This window comes from Podarcis vaucheri (genome assembly GCF_965113315.1).
Source record: "Podarcis vaucheri genome assembly, chromosome: 9".
Classification (NCBI taxonomy): Eukaryota; Metazoa; Chordata; class Lepidosauria; order Squamata; family Lacertidae; genus Podarcis; species Podarcis vaucheri.
Window position 1 is genome coordinate 11,913,386 of NC_138767.1, and position 23,926 is coordinate 11,937,311.

General features: G+C 44.6%; 1 protein-coding gene across 2 annotated transcripts in view; it reads left to right on the plus strand.

The window, feature by feature from the left end:
* FRAS1 (Fraser extracellular matrix complex subunit 1) overlaps positions 1-23,926 on the plus strand; it is a 374,578-nt gene that overhangs the window by 233,995 nt on the left and 116,657 nt on the right. For both annotated transcript variants that reach the window (XM_082236229.1, XM_082236230.1), the window contains exons 23-28: positions 546-686; positions 5,645-5,788; positions 8,629-8,769; positions 9,637-9,907; positions 11,835-11,919; positions 15,496-15,822. In XM_082236229.1, coding sequence (XP_082092355.1) covers positions 546-686; positions 5,645-5,788; positions 8,629-8,769; positions 9,637-9,907; positions 11,835-11,919; positions 15,496-15,822 — 1,109 coding nt within the window. The remainder of the gene's footprint in view (positions 1-545; positions 687-5,644; positions 5,789-8,628; positions 8,770-9,636; positions 9,908-11,834; positions 11,920-15,495; positions 15,823-23,926) is intronic.

A 23,926-nucleotide genomic window follows, 5' to 3' on the forward strand; every position in this document is an offset into this window, starting at 1 on the left:
ACCCAGCAGCTGCCTGGAGCAGCGCGGCTGAGATGTCCCTGCCTCCCTGTTATTAACTTTGCCACGCTCTCTTCCGAAATTCCTTTTGACTTCAGGGCAATGTCACCTTCGTCATTGATTCGGCCTGCTTAATTAGCAGCGCTTGCGGGGAAATCCCAGAAGTCCGCAGGAGTGGAAGATAAGAGATTTACGGTTTAACCGTGGCAGGAGACGCCATGGAGCAGTGTCAGCCGACAGCAACCGCAAGGACCTCGAGGGAGCAGCCGTTGCGACTGCCTGACTGGACCTTTGAAAAGCAGCCTCCTGTGTCCATGTTTAACATAATTGGGAAATGTTAAACCCCAGAGAAAGATCTGTGTTATTCTAAGAACATCTCCTTAGGCATTTTCTCTCCTGCCTTGCATCTGTTCCGCTGTTCTTTCTTTGCCCTTCAATGCATCTGCAGTCAGTACCGTTTGGTATGTTAAAATGGGTGGGTGGAAGCTGAGCAGACCGTGGGCTTTGCTTAGGATGTGTGTGTATTTTCTTCCTTCTTTGTATTCCAGAGTGTGACTGGAGCTGCAACGCTTGTAGTGGTCCCCAGAGCACCGATTGCTTGCAGTGCATGGAGGGATACATTCTCCATGAAGGTTCCTGTGTGGAGCGTTGCCCTCCTGCTTTCTACAAGGAATCCGACACTTGCCAAAGTAAGTCTCTGCTCCTTTGCCTGCAGGGTAAGTTTACTTGATTTCCTTTCTCAAGGACGCCATCCACAAACGACCTCTGTCAGATGCTGCTATGGAAGTTCACTAATTCCTTGCTGGACAGATTGTGTCTTGTGCCCCCATTTGAGACAAGTCAGTGGGGTGGGTCCTCTGCCACTATGCGAGACCAGTCGAGATTTTGCTTTGGACTGGGCGGTAAAGGACACAAGGAGAAGGGGGAGAGCTCATGCTATTGGTGAGAAAAAAGGTTAAAGTAAAGGGAACCCTGACCATTAGGTCCAGTCGCGGACGACTCTGGGGTTGTGGCGCTCATCTCGCTTTATTGGCTGAGGGAGCCGGCGTACAGCTTCCGGGTCATGTGGCCAGCATGACTAAGCTGCTTCTGGTGAACCAGAGCAGCGCACGGAAACACTGTTTACCTTCCTGCTGGAGTGGTACCTATTTATCTACTTGCACTTTGACGTGCTTTCGAACTGCTAGGTTGGCAGGAGCAGGAACCGAGCAGTGGGAGCTCACCCCATCGCGGGGATTCGAACCGCCAACCTTCTGATCGGCAAGCCCTAGGCTCTGTGGTTTAACCCACAGCGCCACCCGCTTCCCTCATTGGTGAGAAGGGCATGCCAAACAGTTGCTGTGGTGTCCACATTCCTTCACGGGAATGTAGCAGTCCATGACTGGGGTGAGAGATCTTTTACAACCCAAGGGCAGCATTCCACCATTGGCAACTTTTTGAGGGCCGCATATTTGTAGTGGGCGGGGCCAGGTACGAAAGTGGGCAGACCTTTCCCCCTGCATTCCAGGGGGTTGGACTAGGGATTGGGACTTGGGATTCCTTTCAACTGTACAGTTCTATGATCCTTTGACCCTTATTTGTGTAGAATAGGCTGCATTGCTGTAAGGCAGAAGTCAGAGGTTTCCACCCCATCCTCCTTCCAGGCGAGGAAGAGGCATTATCACAATTCAAGGAGGCTTCCCGGTCAGCCAAAGTCACTCTTGTGCCCTGTGGGATGGAGTAGAGACACAAGGACCAAACAGAGAGGTCTGGTGGGCTGGATTTGGCCACTGGGACTGAGGTTCTCGGTGTATGTGGTGCACGCATGTGCACAATATAAGGAGGCAGTATCAATGTAGTGAGTGGCAGTGCCAAGGGATTAGATTACCTGATTCACTAGTGCAGAGGTGGGGAGCCTTAAGAGGGTTGGGTGAAATATTGCTGACCTGTGGACCTGGGTTCTCCATTCCTGCCCTGGTGCCTCTACTTGCCAAATGAGGTTGCTGCCAAGTCAGGGAACAGATTACAAGGAGAAGGCAAGCCTGGATTAAGCCCCCCCCCCAAGGCAAAGTGAGATGGAGCAAAGTCGGCCAGTTGGGTGTGTTGGTGAGAGGGCTGAGCTAGGACCTGGAATAGGTAAAAGGTAAAGGGACCCCTAACTATTAGGTCCAGTCATGGCCGACTCTGGGGTTGCGGCGCTCATTTCGCTTTATTGGCCGAGGGAGCCGGTGTACAGCTTCCGGGTCATGTGGCCAGCATGACTAAGCCGCTTCTGGCAAACCAGAGCAGCGCACGGAAACGCCGTTTACCTTCCCGCCAGAGTGGTATCTATTTATCTACTTGCACTTTGACGTGCTTTCAAACTGCTAGGTTGGCAGCAGCAGGGACCAAGCTACGGGAGCTCACCCCGTCGTGGGGATTCAAACCGCCAACCTTCTGATTGGCAAATCCTAGGCTCTGTGGTTTAACCCACAGTGCCACCCGCATCCCACAGGACCTGGAATACCCAGGTTCATATCTCTGCTCATCCATGAGGCTGACTGGGTGGCCTTGGGTTAGTATTTCAATCTGATCTACTTCACAGGGATGTTGCGAGTCTAGAATGGAGAGGGGGAGAACCATGTATGCTTCCCTGAGCTCCTTGTAGGAGCTCATGTGAAATACAGAATACTAATACAAATGATAAGTGGGATGGATTTGCTCGGTGGCTAGAACTGGGAGCATCAACTGCAGCAACAACAGGTTTCTGTTCTTACTGATACCAGAGAGCAAGTCCAACTTGGAAGCTTTTCTATAGTTCAGAGCTTTCTATACGACCTGTTTCAACCTACTGATGTTTCAGGGCCTTGTTACCCTGTAATTCCTCACTTTGGCCTGAGCTTGGCACTGGGCTGCCCTGACATTCCTCAGCCTCCAGATTCATGGTCTGAATCTGTGAATTCTGGGCCTGACACCGTCTGACTGTAGTGACAGAGGTATCCTATTCGGAGTGGCAGTTCTGCCTTCAAATGAGACCTGTCAATGTGATCGCTGCTATGCTTACAGCGTTTTGGGTTTACAGTGCCTGTCTGTTGTGATTTAGGACCTACGGGAACAGTAAAAAGCCCGTTACTCAGAAAACCTTCGCCGCAAATTTGCGTTGTCACCTCAAGACCTACAACGGCATTTAAACTGGCATATATCTATAATGTTCTTCTGAGGCTTGGGATCTTGAAGGAAAGTGGTAATGGATACAAAGCCCTGTCCAGGTCCAGGCAGATCAGCACCCTGGACAGCTCCCAGGAGGACCTTATAGCTGCACTTGGGAAGATGCTCTCTCAGCAAAGGCTTAAGAGTCATCTGAAGCCTTAAAAAGTTGACATGTCTGGACCTTACAGTGGCTCCACCTTGCGAGACCTGGTTGCACTATTTGAAGGGCCTGCAGCCTGTTCCTCAGCCACATGCTCCTGCATAGTTGTGGAGCAGGAGAGACCGCAGGAATGTCAAGCCCCATGGATGACAGGAGACTGGTGCATCGCCTGAATGAGTTATCCTAAGGCCAAAAACTGGGACCCTGAGGCAATGTCCACCTGCACATGAGCTAGGAACCGCTGTCTGCTTGTGTTGAGTGGCTTCTGTCCTGCCAGCTCTAATCATCCAGTAGCATCTATTATCCTCAATATTTCTCTCTCTCTCTCTCTCTCTCTCTCTCTCTCTCTGTCTCTCTCTCTCCATGCACATACATACGTACACTTGTACACCCTGCAGTAGCTAGAATGTTGGGCTTTGATGTAGACAATCCAAGTGCAAATTCTTGTTCAGCTTTCCAGGTGTCAAAAAAGGTTATTTATGTAAGCCACTACTGCGGCCCGTGTTTTGTTAGCCCAAAAATGGAAAACGAGCAAGGTCCCAACTACAGAAGAATGGCAACTTAAACTGATGGAATATGTGCAGCTTGCGGGCCTAACAGACAGAATAAGAGAACATGAAGAACATAGGTTTAAAGAAGATTGGAAAATGTTTATTGAATATATTGGGGGGGAAATTGTGTACACTTCAAAACGTTGGCAGCATTAAGATAAATTCAACAGTTTAAATAAGTTTTGATGGATGTAATAATGGAATACTGAATGGTTTGGTTTATATAAAATATCCAGGGCTTTGTGTTATGCAAAATGAACCATGGAAAGAGAAGGGAAGTTTTTGATATTTTAAGGTTGCTTAAATGAATATTCTAAATTGTAAAACATAAAATGTAATTATATATATATATATATATATATATATATATATATATATATATATAAAAGAAACACCCCCCAAAAACCAAGACACAGAAGAAAACAATGGCATGGCCCTCCTTCCTTATATCAAGGGCACTACAGACAAAATCAGCAAAATCCTCCATAAACACAATATCAAAACAGCCTTCTGCACCAACCAAAAAATAGCCAATATCCTCAGAAACCCAAAAGACAAAATCCAGCTGGAAAACCAAGGGGTCTATGAAATACCCTGCAAAGTCTGCCCAGCCACGTACATTGGACAAACAAACAGACGAATAAATGCACGTATCGCAGAACACAAGAATGCCGTCAAAAAAGAAGAAAAAACTTCCTCTCTTTTCCAACACATGAAAGAAACAGGACACGAAATTAATTTTGCAGATTCCAAATTGCTCTTTAACATGGAACATCACCACAAGAGAATAATCATGGAAGCCATCGAGATAGAGAAACACCCTCACAACATGAACAAGCGTGACGACACGTCCCGCCTGCCAGACATCTGGAAATTAGCCCTCCCCACAAAAACCGACACCAGAACCAGAGGCACACAGAACGCCGTCACCAATCAACCACACCAGACCCAAACCCAGACCCTCTCCACAGACATATTACAGACTCCATCCAGTAACCAAACTATAGTGGCACCTCCGGATGCTGCACCCCCCTGCAATCCCTACACAGATCTGGCTGGCACAAGGCACAAAACCATAGCTCGCCCCTATACACGAAGCCAAGCCAGAGCACAACTAAATGCAGCACAGCCATCTTCTCAGAAAAACTCTTCACAAGCTCAAGAGGTCAAGACACGAAAGCTTTAGCAACTAATCTACACTTAATGACCCACCCAGTGATACTCAGAATATCACTCATGAAATCACCCAAGATATCCCTCAAGTAATTAAGGAACAAAAGAAGAAAAGGCACACTAATCTAGGAACTTCCTCTCTGCCCAGAACGTTGGAGGCTATACACCACACCCCTCAACAGTATTTATAGGAACTCAAACACCAGACTCTGCTCTGTTCCAGTAACAAGAAGCCGAAAGCACCAGCCTGAAGATGACGAGTGAGACCTCGTCGAAACGTCGCACAGACACCCCGACTCTTACACGGGAAGACACCCGAAGACACCAAAACCTGCATTCCTGTACCCGTGAAAATCTACGAAAGCATATATATATATATATATATATATATATATATATATATGTCTTGCTCAGCTATAGAATTCACTGTGTGACCTTGGACATGCCATGCCCTGCGAGAGTATTGTAAGGAGAGAATGAGCTAACTGTGTATACTGCATTGGTCAGGGTGTAATCAGATCACGAGACACAGAACTGTGCCCTGCGCTTATGTCTAGAGGAATTCGTTCCTAAGTTATTTGTACGTGTTTTCCAGGATGTGATGATGACCGCTGCCTGCAGTGCCGTGCCCCGAGTGAATGCGTCCGCTGTGAATCCCCGTTTCTCCTCATGGGTTCCCAGTGCGTCTCGACATGTGGAAAGCGGTTTTATGCAGACCACGGAGAGCAAAGGTGCTCAGGTGAATATCAATAAGGGGATTAAAGCTTAAAACACACTTGAGTTCACAGGTAAGCAGCCTGAGCAAAAAGAGGACTCGAGAATCCATGGGCTAGATAAAATAATATTCCAGCTTATGTGCTTCACTTAAACAAACCTGTTGATGTTGTTGGTCTCTGAAAACTGGGTGGTGCTGTGGGTTAAACCACAGAGCCTAGGGCTTGCCGATCAGAAGGTTGGCGGTTCAAATCCCCGCAACAGGTGAGCTCCTGTTGCTCGATCCCTGCTCCTGCCAACCTAGCAGTTTGAAAGCACATCAAAGTGCAAATAGATAAATAGGTACCACTCCGGCGGGAAGGTAAACGGTGTTTCCGTTTGCTGCTCTGGTTCGCCAGAAGCAGCTTAGTCATGCTGGCCACATGACCTGGAAACTGTACGTCGGCTCCATTGGTCACTAAAGCGAGATGTGTGCTGCAACCCCAGAGTCGGCCACGACCGGACCTAATGGTAAGGGGTCCCTTTAACTTTACCTTTAGGACATGAAGAGCTGTAGCAAAGCTTCTGATCCTTTATCTTACTTTGTACTCATCTCGGGATGAGAACTCTTTCTCTGAATATGTGTGGCTTACAGTAGGGCAGCCCAAGACATTTTGCTGCCTCAGGCAAAGAATACGATAGAATCATAGAATTGTAGGGTTGGAAGGGACCCCAATGGTCATCTAGTTCAACCTCTGCAGTGCAGGAATCTCAACTAAAGGATCCATGACAGATGGCCATCCAACCTCTGCTTAAAAACCTCCAAGGAAGGAGATAGCCCCCCTCCCCTCCCATTCCACATCAAGAAGCTACTTCCAACACTAGCAGCAGGACAGTGTCCACCATTGTATTTATCCTCCAACAGCCAACCTCTGCTCCCCACTCCCCAGTTCTGTCACCTGAAGCAGCCGCAATAATAATAATAATAATAATAATAATAATAATAATAATAAATTATTATTATTATTATTATTATTATTATTATTATTATTATTATTATACCCCACCCTCCCCAGCCAAGACTGGGCTCAGGGCGGCTAACACCAGATATAAAACAATTGATTAAGATACAACTTAAAAACAAGATTAAAATACAACATTAAAATGCAGCCTCATTTCAATAGAAACTCAAATCAAGAATTTTTTGGGGATGAAAACGTCAAATTTTCACCAAGGCCAACTATCCAGACTGGTCCTACGTGGGCCAGAAAAAAGCCAGGGAAGTCCCCAAATAGGAGTTCCATCACAGAAGGAGAAAGGAAAAAGGAAAGAGGGGAAGAGGATCAAGTTGATTCCAAGCCAAAGGCCAGGCAGAACAACTCTGTCTTACAGGCCCTGCGGAAAGAAATCAGATTCTGCAGGGCCGTCATCTCATGAGATAGAGTGTTCCATCAGGCTGGAGCCAGTGTTGAAAAGGCCCTGGCTCTGGTTGAGGCTAATCTGACTTCCTTAGGGACTGGGACCTCTAGGGTGTTGCTATTTATGGACCTTAAGGTCCTCCGCAGGGCATACCGGGAGAGGCGGTCCTGTAGGTACGAGGGTCCTAGGCCGTGAAGGGCTGGGCGTCAATCCCTGGTAGATTTCTAGGAATTGCTGCCAGCTGGCATAGATCAGGCCTCCTCAACCTCGGCCCTCCAGATGTTTTGAGACTACAATTCCTATCATCCCTGACCACTGGTCCTGCTAGCTAGGGCTCATGGGAGTTGTAGGCCAAAAAAAATCTGGAGGGCCGAGGTTGAGGAAGCCTGGCATAGAGAATACTAGGGAAGGAGGGGTGAAGAATCTTTTTTAAGTGGATTTATACCTGGCTTTTGGAAGTGCTTACTCAACTGAACTTTGCTCACACCAGACGGCCTCTTGGCCGCAGGTGTCCAAGCTGCTCATGCTTCTTTTGTAAAGTGCCTTGAGGCTTTTTACAATCGAGAGATGGGTGAATCTTGCAAAACAATTAACCCAATATATCAGCGTTCTACTGTTTGATAATCCTGCCTAAACATTTTTGCCTTCTCATCCAAACTCTCCAGGTCACCCAGGCCTTCACAATAATTTCTTTGGGGCATTATTTTGTGAGCGGGATTCTGCGGCATACTGGCAAACGTGACACTCCTGAGCAACAAAAAAGAATGTGTTTTGGGGAGGGGTAGGTTTGCAGTAAGGAAAGTGACAAGGATATGCACTGGAGGCTATGAGATAACAATTGCTTTATGCCTCACAAGTGAATCAGAGTGAATCCTCAATAAACTGGTAGCGTTGTATAACCTCACCACAAACACTGTGCAAAGAAATCAGGAAGAATGCTCAATAAACAGATTATCTGGAAGCGACAGTAACTGGAGCAAATTTAAAAATGTTGAACAAGCAGGCTCCCTTTTTGTTAAAGCGTGGAGATGTGTCCCTTTGCATTCTTCATATTTAAGACAATGTAATTCTTTATAACAATAGCTGCTTAGTGAGCTTAACTGCGAAGCCAACCACAGATTTAGGAGCTCCTGAGGCACAATCAAGTGTGATCTCAAACTTTGTGTGTGTGTGTGTATTCATGCGCTCATGTGCCCAGACACTGGTGTCCACATGTAAAGGAATGTGTGCTTCCTGAACTGAACGAGAAGATTTTATAGTCTGAGAGTCCTGTTTGTTGCATTGCCTTTCACCCCCCAGCGCTCAGGGCAATGTTGGCTCAACAAGCCATTTGTGCTTGGACTCTTGTTTCGTTGACCATTAATAAAGTAATAACACAGTTGTGGCCTTGTTTTCCAAGACTAGAAAATGACAGCGGTAGCGTTTGATCTTTATTTGAAAATCTCGTTCCTTTCCTTTTCTTGCTAGCCTGCCCCAAAGGATGTTTGGAATGCGACAAATCAAGTCGGTGCCGAGTTTGCGACTCCACTACATTTTTGCAGGAAAGCCGCTGTGTCTCTGACTGCAGCCATGGTTTCTATGGAAATCCCTGGAGCAGAGAGTGTGAAAGTGAGTATTTTCCCATAACGCTCCCCTTGGCACCCGGGTAATGTGGGTCACTCTCTCACTTACAGTTTCCCATCTGTTCATATGAAGTAACAGTGAACCTCATGGGTTGTGAGGAGGGCTGGTGATCAGAGACAGTGCGTGTAGTGGTTAGAGCATTGAAATAGGACCTGAGAGACCCAAGGTTCAAATCCTTACTCGGCCATCCAGCTCGCTGGGTGACCTTGGGCCAGTCATAGTCTCGCAGCCCAACCTACCTCACAGGGTTGTTGCGATAAAAACCAGGACCACTTATGACACCTTTAGTGTCTTGAAGGAAAGGTGGGATAGAAATGTAATAATAAATAAGTCAATCAATCAATCAATCAATCAATCTACACCACAGGTAATCTGATTTAACAGACAGATCCATTTCTCTTTATCAGCCTTACTGAACCATGGGAATTGTAGTTCAATATATGTGTGTTGTATATATACAGAAGTGTGGGCAAGGGGATCTCTGATAAAAGGCATCACAACTCTCAAACCTATAACTTCCTGGTATATTACCTAAAATTAGTGGCTTTGCTACTATAAAAACGTCCATTTTTTCTCTTTTCTGGTGTTCTCTACCGCAACAATCCTATGTATTTCACTTACGGTCGAAGGGAGATCTAGAAAACTGCTGGATTTTTTTCTTTTGAAAATGGGACATAAGGCGTTGTGTATTTTTTGTGTTGCAGATGGGCAGGGCTGGGCTGGGCTTGAAGGGTCAGCATTGTGGTCAGTTTTGCAACTTCTGTTAGCTGCACTGTGAAAGCTGCATAGAAATCTTCCGTGAAATAAAGCTGAGGTCTACATATTAACTGGGTTTTGTTTGGTTTGTTTTAGCTGTCATGCAAACTCCTGTTCTCAGGGCAAATGGCTCACTCCAGTTAGGAATTGGCGAGGTGAAGCCCATTGACCTCTCCATCCTGGAGTTGCAAGGCCCTGTTGGCGATGGAGAAGGTTTCTTGTTTCATGTGGTTGACCCTCCCACCAACGGCCGACTGCTGACTGTGGCAAATGGGAAAGAGACAGAGTTGAGGCAGGGCGACCGTTTCACAGTGGAAGATGTGAAGGGGCAGAGAGTTCGTTTCATGCATGATAAGAAGAAATCCAGGTGATTCGCTGCTTCCTTACATCTCTTGCTGTCAGTGCACGGAAGTTATCCAAGGGTACTTCCAAATAGCGTGGGAAAGTTGCTCTACATCTGTGTGGATGGGTGCGGTAGGAGTTGCAATACCTCAAGGACCGCCTCTCTCCATATGAACCTACCTGGACCCTGAGATCATCTTCTGATGATCTCTTGTGCCTCTTCTGTGAGAGGTCCAGAGGCTGGCAACACGAGAATGGGCCTTTTCTTTGGTGGCTTCCCACTTGTATTGCGCTCTCCTCAGGGAGATTCGCCTGGTGCCTTCATTGAGGCGCCGGGCGAAAACGTACCTCTTTAACCAGGCCTTGGTGATCAGGGAGAAGAGTCGGTGGAGGAAGACTGGAAGAAATTTAAGGATTATTTGCAGAAGCACTGTAAAATTAAGGAATGTTAAAATGATGTCTGATGGAAAATAAGTGGTATTGGTAAAAAGACTTTTAAGAAAATGTAAATAGGGATTGATAATTGGAAAATTGATAATTTTAATAGGTTAATATCTTGAGTGAGGATAAATGTTAGAGGGTAAGGATTTGCTGAAATCAATATCTGAACTGGAATACAAAATGGGAGGTGCGAGGAGGTCAAGAAACTAGTGAATGGAGTATAAGATTTGAAAACACTAATCTATTTTCTGGGGGGTTTTTTGTTTTTCTTTCGTTCTTATTCTTTCTTTTTTCTTCCCTTTCTTTGTTAACTTTGTCTTCTATTGGGTATTTTTTATGTGTTTTGTTTTTGTATTTTTATATTTTTGTAGTTTTTCTTATGTTTAAATTTTGGAATTTTTTTTATTGTTTGTGAAACTTTAATAAACATTATAATAAATAAATAAATAAATAAATAACCAGGCCTTGGGCTGATTGACATCCAATGCCCTTTTAGATGTGTTGTGGAAGGGTGGATTATCAGGTTGTCTTTGTTATTTTTACTACGTACCGTATTTTGTATTTTTTATATAGTAACTTTATGTTGTGAACTGCCCTGAGATCTATGGGTATACGGCTGTACAGTGGATGCTCGGGTTGCGAACATGATCTGTGCAGGATGCACATTTGCAACCCGCAACTGCGGGCTGCGATTCGGCGCTTCTGCACATGCGCAAAGTGCGATTTAGCGTTTCTGCACATATGCGACCACCGAAACCTGGAAGTAACCCGTTCCAGTACTTCCGGGTTTCAGCGGTCCGTAACCTGAAAAAATGCAACCTGAAGCATCTGTAACCTGAGGTATGACTGTATACAAATTTATTAAATAACAATAATAATAAGAGAAGAAGGGAAAGATTAGAATTGAAGTGATACCACCAGATATATGATTGGGGCACAAGTGCAGAAATTGAGACTGGTCTAAATACAGATTGCAGTGGTCTGAGAATAGCAGTTTTTATTTAAAAACATGCAAGTTTCTGGTCCTCAAGACTCATGAAAATAAGACAGCAGTGCCTGGTGAAATCTCAGTATACGCATGCAGCCTTGAAGGCGCTATGGCAGAGCCATTTTGGGCTGTGATCACAAGGGGCTCTTCCAGATGGACTCTTTATTCCAACAAAATTTGGCTGTTATCTCTCACTTTCAAGGGCAATCATCCCATCATTTTTCCAGCTGCAATATGTCCAGTAAGAAATGTGATGGGTAATTGCTCTATAAAGTGCAGAATAGCAACCACTCGCTGGCAATGTCATATAACCTCCGCACCGACAGATCAGAATGAACGCTTCCAAGGTTGATATTTTCTAGTCTGCTGTTATCACTGATCAAAAAGGTTTAGCACCTTTTTTGAGCATTAAAATTTTTTTTTGTACAACTCCTCTGCTGTAGTCGATGAATCATGCTGTGCACCTGTATTCCTATCAAAAAGCAACATCTATTTATATAACCTTCTTTGGGTGTTCATGTAGGAATGGGCAGTTTTCCCTAAAGATCAGCCATCAACAGTACTTCTCTGAACCAGAAACGTTCACTGTTCAAGCACAATCAACAAAGGTAAGCTATGATCTGTATATATATTTTTTCAAAAATGTGAAGGGAAAATATGTATCCAGATCTATATTTGATTCCCCGTTTGTTTGCAGGCCACAGAGCTTTCCGTATGACGGTTAGCCCTTCCTGCACACCAAACTTTCCAGGCATTTCGGGAGTTTTGTTATCTTCCATTGTTGCATTACTCCCTGCTCGTTTTCCACTTTATGTTGATGGTTAGTCCTTTGGGGCAGTAGGCCGGGGTGAAACTGAATTAATCACAGAACAGAGCCGGACTAGTGATCATCTTCTCCCCCCCCCCTCATCCCAGTTTCCCCACTTTTTAAATATGCCTTTCCCCCTCCAGCAAGAATGACATGTATTCTGTAACTCTACCACATCACTGTAGAGTTGTGCAGAAACTTGAGTGTTGGCTATCAGGATTTCGCATCCTGAGAAACGAGGTGTTGTGTTTTTAAAAGCCATAAACAACAACCCATGTCTCTAGCCTTCATGAAGGTAAGCAAGAAGAACTCCACTAATAATCCCATCATTAGAGTGTGATGCATGGCTCAGTGCTCAGTGCTTGTCGCATGCATAGGGTGTCAGGTTCAATACATGGCACCTCCAGTTAAAAGGATCAGGTAGCTGGAAAATTATTTCTTCCTGATGTTTTGGGGAGCTGCTTCCAGTCAAGGTAGACAATACAGGTCTACAGGAACAAATAGCTTGGCCTGGTGTAAGGTAGCTTTCCACACCTTTCTTCAAAGTACACAAAACAGGTGAAAACATGTTAGTGTAATGTAAATGAGCAATGTAAAAGGATAGTAAGCAAAACAAAAACAGTACCTGAATTGAAATGAATTGACTGTGTCCTCCGTTGTCTTTAACACCAGATGATTCTGGTGCGTAAGGAATAAGATTTCATTGTTCTGCATGGCTCCCATCCCCAATATTCTTGCTCTTTCCCGCCTTCTGGATTTAGCGCTATTTTCCTTTCTCTTCAGCTCCAATTTCATGGTTCTAAACTAAGCCTCTCCCTTCCCCTTCAGAAGATACGTGCATCGCCAATCGTTAGCAGTAACCTCAACGTGTGTCCTTCATACAGTAATGTGTTATTTCCACCAGTCCAATCAAGACCTTGAGGTGATGACCCTTGCTATCTAGCTGAAGAAGCCTGATTCATCAGCCTTTTCAAGAAGTGTTTATTAGTTCCTTTTAATTCTTTCCTTTGGTAGCCTCTTAGATTCCAGGGCTCTCGGTGCCTTGTTTAACGTTCAGTATTGGGGACGCGGGTGGCACTGTGGGTTAAACCACAGAGCCTAGGACTTGCCGATCAGAAGGTCAGCGGTTCGAATCCCTGCAACAGGGTGAGCTCCCGTTGCTCAGTCCCTGCTCCTGCCCACCTAGCAGTTTGAAAGCACGGCAAAGTGCAAGTAGATACATAGGTACCGCTCCGGCGGGAAGGTAAACGGCATTTCCGTGCGCTGCTCTGGTTCACCAGAAGCAGCTTAGTCATACTGGCCACATGACCCGGAAGCTGTATGCCGGCTCCCTTGGCCAATAAAGCGAGATGAGCGCCGCAACCCCAGAATCGGCCATGACTGGACCTAATGGTCAGGGGTCCCTTTATTTATTGGGTAGGAAAGTAAGCAACACAGCTCTCTGGCTGAAACACCGGCACCTAAGTTAGGCAGACAACTTGCTTGCTAACATACACTGTTAGATGCTGACAATACTGAGCAAAATGGACCAATATCCCAACTTTATAGGAGTTAGTAGAATTATAGAAATGTAGCGTTAGAAGGGACCACTAGGTTCATTTAGTCCAACCTCCCTGCGATGCAGGAGTCTTTTGCCCAATGCAGTGGCGTAGCATGGGTTGTCAGCACCCGGGGCAAGGCAAGTAATTTGCACCCCCTAACCCGTGGATTTGCGCCCCCTAACCCTAACCCCTAGATGTTGTGCCCGGTGTGGCCGGCCCCCCTGCACCCCCCACACTACGCCACTGGCCCAATGTGGGGTTCAAACCCACGACTCTGAAATTGATAATCTCCAGTTCTGCTGACGGAGCTATCTCAGCTGTCCTCTTCCTTTAGTCCAGCCCCCTACAATGCAGGAATCTCAACCAGAGCATCGAAGACAGATGGCCCACTAGATCTCAAGGGTTTCAGTAGAGTGGCAGAGATCCTTTCTCAGGTCTCAACTATATTCAAGTCCCCCTTGCAATTCTCTCCTTAGTACCCTGGCACTTGAGGCAAAACAATTACATGGTATATAAAACTGTCTGAACAGATGAAAGCAAATGCATTTTGAAAAGTAACAAACAAACAAAACCAGCACATCAAGGGGGGGGGGAATGTTTTGGTCAAGGTTTTCCACTGCTGTGCTAGCTTTCTACTTGCAGGATTTTATTTTTATGTAGGGAAACATTTTTTTTAAAAAACACACATGATGGCTCCTCACCTGTAGCCTGCAGTGGCCCTGTCCATTCTCCTGCCTCTTTCCCAACTCAGTCAGTGCCATGACTTCACCTGTCACCCCATAAGTTACTGTCTTTTCCTTCCCTCGGAACAGAATTAGTTAGGAACCTGAATGCGTGCTTCTCTTTTCTTCCCTGTGGCTATAAGGATCTATGTAAAACAAGTTAAGTGCATCTATGCTCGCAAATTTACACAGGCCATGGAAATGAGTGGTTGTTGGTACAGCTGTGATTTTGTGGTAATAGGTTTAAACCATAGACCACAGGGGTCAGCAAACTTTTTCGGTCCACTGTCCCTCAGACCTTGTGGGGGGCCGGACTATATTTTGAAAAAAATTAAAAATGAACAAATTCCTATGCCCCACAAATAACCCAGAGATGCATTTTAAATAAAAGGATGCATTCCACTCATGTAAAAACGTGCTGATTCCTTTTAAAAATATTTTTTAATATGCTGATTCCTTTTTAAAATATTTTTTAATTAATTTTTACATATTAATTATCATTCATACAATAAAACTTCACATCTTATACAATCTTTTTGGACTTCCATCAGCCCCTCTGATGATCTTCCGTTCTTATCACTTATTCTGCATTTCTTAAATTCCTATTGCCTTTAATTATCTTAACTAACAGTCCCCCTCGTTTGTTTGTTTGTTTGTTTGTTTTTTGCAATATTTCAAATAGTCCACACTTACAAAACTTCTTGCAAACCTACAAGCGTAATCTGATCATCACAATTACTTTCCAAATAGTCCGTAAATTTATGCCAGCCTTCTGTGAATCTCTGGTCCCGCAGATTTCAAATTCTTCTTCTTAATTTATCTAATTCTGCATAGTTCTCCACTCTTCTTTTGTCGGTAGTTCTTCTTGCTTCCAATTTTGTGCCAATAATATTCTTGCTGCCCTCACTGCATATAAAAATAATTTACAATCCTTTCTTTTTATATCATCTCCTACAATGCCAACTAATAATGCTTCTGGTTTCTAAAAACATGCTGATTCCTGGATTCTGTCCGTGGGCCGGATTTAGAAGGTGATTGGGCCATATCCGGCCCCCGGGCTTTAGTTTGCCTACCTATGCAAGCAAGGAACTGAACGCTGTCTTTACATTTCAGGCTCCCTACGTCCTAAGGAACGAAGCACTTATTCTTGGCCGAGGGGAAGCTGGAGCCATCACCAACCTTTTGCTTGATATTCGAGACAGTGATAATCCTGAGAGCGTGACACTGGCTGTTTTAGATCCTCCAAAACACGGGCAGCTAGCCAAGCTTTCTGGGGACACTTTGCTGGCGACGAATCTTTTCCACCTTGATGACCTCTTGCAGGGATTTGTGCATTACATCCACGATGGATCCGACAGTTCAGAAGACACGGCGGTTCTGCAAGCAAGCGATGGGTATCACTTTCAGAATATACTCTTCCACATCAAAATTACGCCGAAAGTAAGTGCCATGATGGAAATCACCATAGAGTGTTCCTATGCCATAAATGCGCTGTGTAACTCTGTTCCCGTTTACTTAGAATTAAATCCTATTGGGTTAAGTGGGGCTTGTTCCACACAATAGGGGAGCAGCCAGAACATGGTGTGTATCTAGATAATCTTATATCTCCATGCATGTAGAAAACTAATGTGTGTGTGGGGGGAACGATTCCAACCTAATCTTAAAGAACTAGCTTTCTGCATGGATGGAATTTTGCATGTAAAGGTGCATTCGATCACCTGTGGTCAGATGCATTCCTGCTAAGGAGCTTAATGGTATTGAAAATTTGGGGTGGCATCAGGTGTTGTTGTTTAGTCGTTTAGTTGTGTCCGACTCTTCATGACCCCATGGACCAGAGCACGCCAGGCACTTCTGTCTTCCACTGCCTCCCGCAGTTTAGTCAAACTCATGCTGGTAGCTTCGAGGACACTATCCAACCATCTCGTCCCCTTCTCCTTGTGCCCTCCATCTTTCCCAACATCAGGGTCTTTTCCAGGGAGTCTTCTCTTCTCATGAGGTGGCCAAAGTATTGGAGTCTCAGCTTCAGGATCTGTCCTTCCAGTGAGCACTCAGGGCTGATTTCCTTAGGAATGGAGAGGTTTGATCTTCTTGCAGTCCATGGGACTCTCAAGAGTCTCTTCCAGCACCATAATTCAAAAGCATCAATTCTTTGGTGATCAGCCTTCTTTATGGTCCGGCTCTCACTTCCATACATCACTACTGGGAAAACCATAGCTTTAACTATATGGACCTTTGTTGGCAAGGTGATGTTTCTGCTTTTTAAGATGCTGTCTAAGTTTGTCATTGCTTTTCTCCCAAGAAGCAGGCATCTTTTAATTTCGTGACTGCTGGCACCATCTGCAGTGATCATGGAGCCCAAGAAAGTAAAATCTCTCACTGCCTCCATTTCTTACCCTTCCATTTGCCAGGAGGTGATGGGACCAGTGGCCATGATCTTTGTTTTTTTGATGTTGAGCTTCAGACCATATTTTGCACTCTCCTCTTTCATCCTCATTAAAAGGTTCTTTAATTCCTCCTCACTTTCTGCCATCAATGTTGTGTCATCTGCATATCTGAGGTTGTTGATATTAGCATCAGGTAGATGGCATTTAAGCATCTTCCAGGCCTTTATTTCATCATTCCAATTTATCTAGGGGAGAAATACTGCCATATTTTAGGGGAGGTGGCTGCAGTCTGCCTTGTGGTTGCTGTGTACTTCTTTGTTTCTGGCTGTCATTTGGACTTATGATCATAAGACGTATGATCACCTTGTTGAACAGAAACCCATGCAAAGAAAAAAGAGTCAAAATAAAAAAATTCCTTCCAGTAGCACCTTAAAGACCAACTAAGTTAGTTCTTGGTATGAGCTTTCGTGTGCATGCACACTTCTTCAGATACACTGAAACAGAAGTTGCCAGATCCTTCTATATAGTGAGAAGGTGGGGGGGGGGTATTACTCAGAAGGGTGGTGGGACTCTCAAAGTAGCTGTTTTACTACAAAGGAATTTCAGAAATAGACTGGAGGTGCTACTGGAAGGAATTTTTTTATTTTGACTATGGCAGACCAACACGGCTACCTATCTGTAAAAGAAAAAAAAGAGGTGTGTGTGTGTTGGGGAACCCCCCATTGCATGCACAGCTGCCACTGGTTTGTAGTAACTTGTCAGTTGGGCTTTGTGGCTTGCTAGCAAGCAATGCAAGGTGAGGCTCGGCTTTCATCGTCTGCCAAACCCTCAACTCAAGAGGCCTCACTTGTGTAAGAGGCATGGATTGTTCTCGCTCTGCATATGTTTGAAAAGCCCTTAATGGCACAGAGCGATTCTTGTGCAATTTGGGCGTGCTGCAACACAGCAGAACCCAATGTACTTGACAATGAGAAGTGCTCCATGTTCTTCCTCAAAAATCCGCTCTTGTCTCCAGCAGTGGCTAGCCAGAGAACCTTTGGGAACTCCCTGATATTCTGAAAACTAGCGGTATGCTGCTTTCGAGTAGAGAATCTCCAATTATATCTTTCAGAACTTGCTGCTTATCCTGCCTAATGCTTTCAAAAACCCACCTAAGCTAGCTGGTGGCAATGAATTCCATACAATTAGTAATTGTGATTTGCATTTAGATGTGTGTCCTTCTGTTTGTCCAGAATCTGCTGCTCAGTCTTGTGGGATAGTGTCAAGTTTTAGTGTTTTGAGTTGGAGAGTAGCAATTTCTCACTGTACACTCTTTTTGCACCACTGTTGCAGTTTTGGGACCTGTTTTTATTGGGGGAGAGAATGAGGGAGCTTTGGATTCTGCAGACCCAGAGCTGAGCTGGGAATATTCTCTTTCAGCCCCTCCGGCCTTTGACTAATTAAGCAATCAGTGGCCTTTTAAACTGTGAGAAGGGTATTGTTTTTGTTTGCTCTTATGTTGTTGTTGTTTTTAGTTTTTATATTGCAAACTGCCCTCTAATCCAGGCATAGGCAAACTTGGCCCTCCAGATGTTTGAGACTACGATTCCGATCATCCTTGACCACTGGTCCTATTAGGTAGGGATGATGGGAGTTGGAGTTCCAAAACATCTGGAGGGCTGAGTTTGCCTATGCCTGCTCTAATCCTAGGATAATAATAATAATAATAATAATAATAATAATAATAATAATAATAATAATTTATTTAAACCCCGCCCTCCCCAGCCAAGACCGGGCTCAGGGCGGCTAACACCAGGTATACAAAAAATTGATTAACATACAACTTAAAAACTAGATTAAAATACAACATTAAAATGCAGCCTCATTTCAGTAGAAACTCAAATCAAAAACTTTTTGTGGATAGAAACGTCAAGTCTTCACCAGGGCCAACTATCCAGACTGGTACTACGTGGGCCAGAAAAAAGCCAGGGAAGTCCCCAAATAGGAGTTCCATCACACAAGGAGAAAGGAAAGAGGAAAGAGGGGGAGGGGATCAAGTTGATTCCAAGCATATTGATACCTCCAGCATATCCCTCCTTGCTTAATGTCTACCCCCCCAAAAAAGAAGCAACATCTTTCGTCTTACCAATGGTGGCTGCTTCCTTAGTAACAATGGCCTCACCAACCTCAATCTGCTCTCAGTCATCCACACCTGCCTTGATTCTCACTTACAACTAGCCCAGGGGTTGGTCCTGGCTGTCAGCCTGCTCTTCCATCTCCATTCTGCCTTTCCTTCTGCTCCACCTTGAAGAGATGATGCTCTATCCCATTGCCATTTTTTTCCTTATCCAGCTCTGCTGTCTCCTTTTTGAGACAGAGTTGCTGAAACTGCACATTATCATTCCAGATGTTTGTGCATCATCTCGGCAACAACAACAACAACAACAACAACAACAACAACAACAACAACAACAACATTTTATTTATACCCTGCCCTTCCCAGTTCAGAAAACCGGGCTCAGGGCAGCTAACAACAAATTAAAAACACTTGATGGATGCAACAAAAAACAGCATAAAATACAGTATAAAACGTGAATAACAATAAATTCAGAATTCAAAAATCAATTTAGGGGGGAAATCCATCCAATAAACATTAGATGATCACCAAGGCTAGCTGGCTAAATTAGTCCTGTTTGGGCCAGAGAGGAGACCAGGGGAGAATTAGCTGTGGGATCCCAGAGCGGGTAATCTTCATAAAAAGGGGAAGGGGGAGGGAAGGAAGGGGAATAAAAGATCAGGCTAAGTTCAAATATGATTTCCAGTTCCGCTTTTAATTTCCTTGCAAAAGGAAATATTCCTAGCCACAATTTTTTTTTGCTTGTGTGGCTTTATGGCACCAGTCTTTTGGGGGACCAGAGGTAACTCCCTCCAGAAATGGGTTAGGATTCATCTGTACTAGTCAAACATTTACAGGCAAGTAGGTGACACAGAAACCATTCATTGCCAGGTAACTCAAGGAAAACTGCTCTGTCTTTCCCAAGGACCCTTCATTTGCTCCCAGATTGTGTACCATGGCCCTGGTCCAGCTCACAAACCTTTGTAAACCATGGTTAAAGCACACCTGTCTGGGCTGCATTGCTTCTCCCCACTAGTGTGGGAATGAAACGAACCCAAAATCTCTGGCTTAGCACTTGGGACTCCAAGCAAACCATGATTGGAAAGCCAAGAACAAACCTTGGAGCGAAGCATACCACGATTGCCAACCTGTACATAATGATAAACTGAGGGTTGTGGTTTAATTTTCCCCAGAGCTAGTGAGGAGGAGTAGAGCTGGTGCAATCCACTCATGCACAGCAAGCCATGGTTTACTGTGACATGTAACTGCAGCCACTGAGTGTATCTAATGCCGTGCCCTCAGTGTTTGAAACTCCCATTGTTCTAAGCACATTTTGCGACAGGGAATTTCATTAGCATGAGCAGTTTCTGATCTCTGGGCGCAGTAAAGGTAAAGGGACCCCTGACCATTAGGTCCAGTCGTGGCCGACTCTGGGGTTGCGGCGCTCATCTCGCTTTATTGGCCGAGGGAGCCGGCGTACAGGTTCTGGGTCATGTGGCCAGCATGACTAAGCTGCTTCTGGCGAACCAGAGCAGCTCACGGAAACACCGTTTACCTTCCCGCTGGAGTGGTACCTATTGATCTACTTGCACTTTGACGTGCTTTTGAACTGTTAGGTTGGCAGGAGCAGGGACTGAGCAATGGGAGCTCACCCCATCGCGTGGATTCAAACCGCCGACCTACTGATCGGCAAGCCCTAGGCTCTGTGATTTAACCCACAGCGCCACCCACGTCCCTCTGGGCGCAGTACTTGTGCCCAATATTTCAGATTAACACTACAGAGTGGAAGGAAAGGAGGCCCTTTTTCTGCCTCCCCGCTTCCAGCTACTCCCTCAAGAATGGAAAAGAGACCCTCTTAAGAATATTAGGTGGGTGGGCAGGGGAAGGATTAGACCAGGGGTCAGCAAACTTTTTCAGTGGGGGGTGGGGGCGGGGGGCGGTCCACTGTCCCTCAGACTTTGTGAGGGGCTGGACTATATTTTGAAAAAATAATAATGAATGAATTCCTATGCCCCACAAATAACCCAGAGATGCATTTTAAATAAAAGCACACATTCTACTCATGTAAAAACACGCTGATTCCCAGACTGTCCGCAGGCCAGATTTAGAAGGTGATTGGGCCGGATCCGGCCCGCAGACCTTAGTTTGCCTACCCATGCACTAGACCATGTGAAAGACGAACATCATATTTCAGGTGCCGTTCGTTCATTTTCAGCTTTGTATCCTTGTTGTAGAAAAAGCACACCTAGACATTCTGTTGTTGCGCCCATAACCTAGGTTAAAGGTCCCATTTAGCTCCTAGTTTTCGTATCTCAGTTTCATATCCTCTGGTTTCTCTTCAGATAGTATAAATCTCTCGCCTTTCACATCTCAGTTTCCCCACAGAACAACAAACTGCTGGGTGTTTGATTCTAAGGCGTTGAGAACACTATTCCCCCACCTTCTGTTGATCACGCAGGTTTTGTTAACAAACAATGATGAAGGTGGATTGCGGAATATAATTTGCTTTATTAGGCAATTTCACACTCCCTTGTCTCATTATTTTCTGAATCCCACTTTGCAAGCGTTTGGGGGGAAAAGAGCAAAAGACACCGCTGGTTTGAGAGCCGCGGAAACCCCCTAGAGGATTTAGTGTGAGGTAGGGCTGGCAAGGACCCAGTTTCTGCCTTAGCCTAATTATCACCTTTCCACAATAGCCTTGGGAGACAAACCAGATGCCAGGTTTATTTTTGGAGAAGCGGCGTCTAGACATACATAAAAGAAGATTTCTTTCTTTCTTTCTCCTTTCCCTCCCTCCCTCCCCCCTCCTCTTTTTCTTGGTTGTTATCCAAGAGCTGTTACGGATGCTGGTATAACCCTAGCTGGAGGCCTCCTGTTACGCACGCTGCTTATCTGTGAACATGCACCTTATTAGAATGAAAGGCTGAACAATTTCAGTGTGGTATGCCCTGATTTGAAAGGGCATTTGAAGAATTTCAGCTTACAGTCTAATATATCTTTTTATTTTTTAAAAAATACCTTTTTTAAAAAAAAGCCATATAAAAACACATTATCGTAAAGGCATTAACAAAGAAAAAGTGATGGCAGAAACTGAGAGTGTTTAATCTGCGCTGGATGATTTTCTGCTGCGAGGAATTTTTTCAGCTGCTTGGGTCTGAAAGAAATCCAGTTGTTAGGAGAGCTGCACTTCCAAAATCTTTGCAAAGCACAAGCAGGGCTCCGCTCCCAATTTTTGTTGTTGTTGCTTGAAACAGCTTGGGTCATGTGCAGAGTTCTTTTTCCAGAGGCGAACGAAAATGGCCTTTCATTTGTTGCATGTCGGGAAAATACCCCAGAGCATGTAAAGAACTGCAGTCTCCATTTTTTTCCATATGGTCAAATCTCTTTTTGATTTTAGAAAGGGATTAATAATGCCTTCTAGTGTCTTGTCCATTTTCTGATAAGGGAGCACATAAAGTCTTGACCTCCATCATTCCTTTTTAACCATGGGGTCTCGTGTGAGCCTTGTAAAATCAAGGCTATCCTTCAAGTGAGCAGAGTCTTTATACACCTTTCTTGGCCCTGTAAAGGGTTTTATGATGTAGCTGAGGTCTCTTGTTTGCATAAATAAAATTTAATAGATTTTTTTGGACCACGCAGAATTGGATAAGATGACAGGGAGAATTTGAAACCAGCGGAACCAGAAATTCTTGAAAGATTGGAGTAAATATAAGAGTTATGTGAAAGACAATTGTAACCAACTGACTGCGCTTGTAGGACTACAAGAAGTTTTGTAAGCAGAACTATATGAAATATTGCAGAAAATATTTATGAGAATGGATTTTAAGTTACGGATTATTAAATGTAATAGTTAGGATAACAAATGTAAGATTAAGAGATGAGGTTTGAAAACCATTAAATGTGGTTGATGAAAGTCTCAGGCTAAAATAGCTAAAATGTTGTATAAGATGAGATGATATGTTCTGTTTGGAAAATATGTGTAAAAACTAACAAAATTTTATATTTTTTTAAAAAATTAATAGATTTTTTTTTGCCAACTATTAACATGAGAGATGGGTCTGCTTATTGGTAAGACTTGGAATAAGTAAAGAAGACACGGTAATAGCATCATATTTGTTATGGAAACTGCCCAATCTTGAGAATGATAGCTTTGACCAGTTCTAGAGCTTAGTTGTTAAATCTTTTATCAAGGCAGTGAAGTTCATTTTTTTCTAGTTTAGGTATATTCTCAGGTATATCCACTCCCAGGTATATAAAGTAGGTAGAGTTCCAAACCTATTCTTTTGTGCCAATGCAGTCGTAGTTTTGGCAGGTTGTGTATATAGCTCAGCTCAGATATGGCGAAGTTAGCAGTGAAGCCAGATATCTTCCCATATATAGTAAATTGGTGCATAGCAGCAGGTAATGAGGTTTCAGGATCAGAAAGGAATAGAGCAACGGCATCTGCCAACATATTGATGGGATAAAGGTAAAGGTAAAGGGACCTCTGACTATTAGGTCCAGTCGTGGCCGACTCTGGTGTTGCGGCGCTCATCTCACTTTATTGGCCAAGGGAGCCAGCGTACAGCTTCCGGGTCATGTGGCCAGCATGACTAAGCCGCTTCTGGCGAACCAGAGCAGCGCACGGAAACACCATTTACCTTTCCTCTGGAGTGGTACCTATTTATCTACTTGCACTTTGACGTGCTTTCAAACTGCTAGGTTGGCAGGAGCAGGGACCGAGCAACGGGAGTTCACCCCGTCATGGGGATTCGAACCACCGACCTTCTGATCAGCAAGTCCTAGACTCTGTGGTTTAACCCACAGCGCCACCCGCATCCCTTATTGATGGATAGGTTTCTCCAAATAATTCAGAACCTTCCAAATCAAATTCTGTTTTCAGTACCAAAGCTAAGGGTCCCATAGCCAGAGGGGAAAGCCGGGGAGACAGTGGGCAGCCTTGCTTGGTGCTCCAGTCCAGGAGCGAACAAAAGCGTCGTGACATCTGGGGCTGCAAACCGCTGTGTATGGCATCGTTATGTACAGTGCATACGCCATATGTAGCGATGCCGCACATGCGTTATAC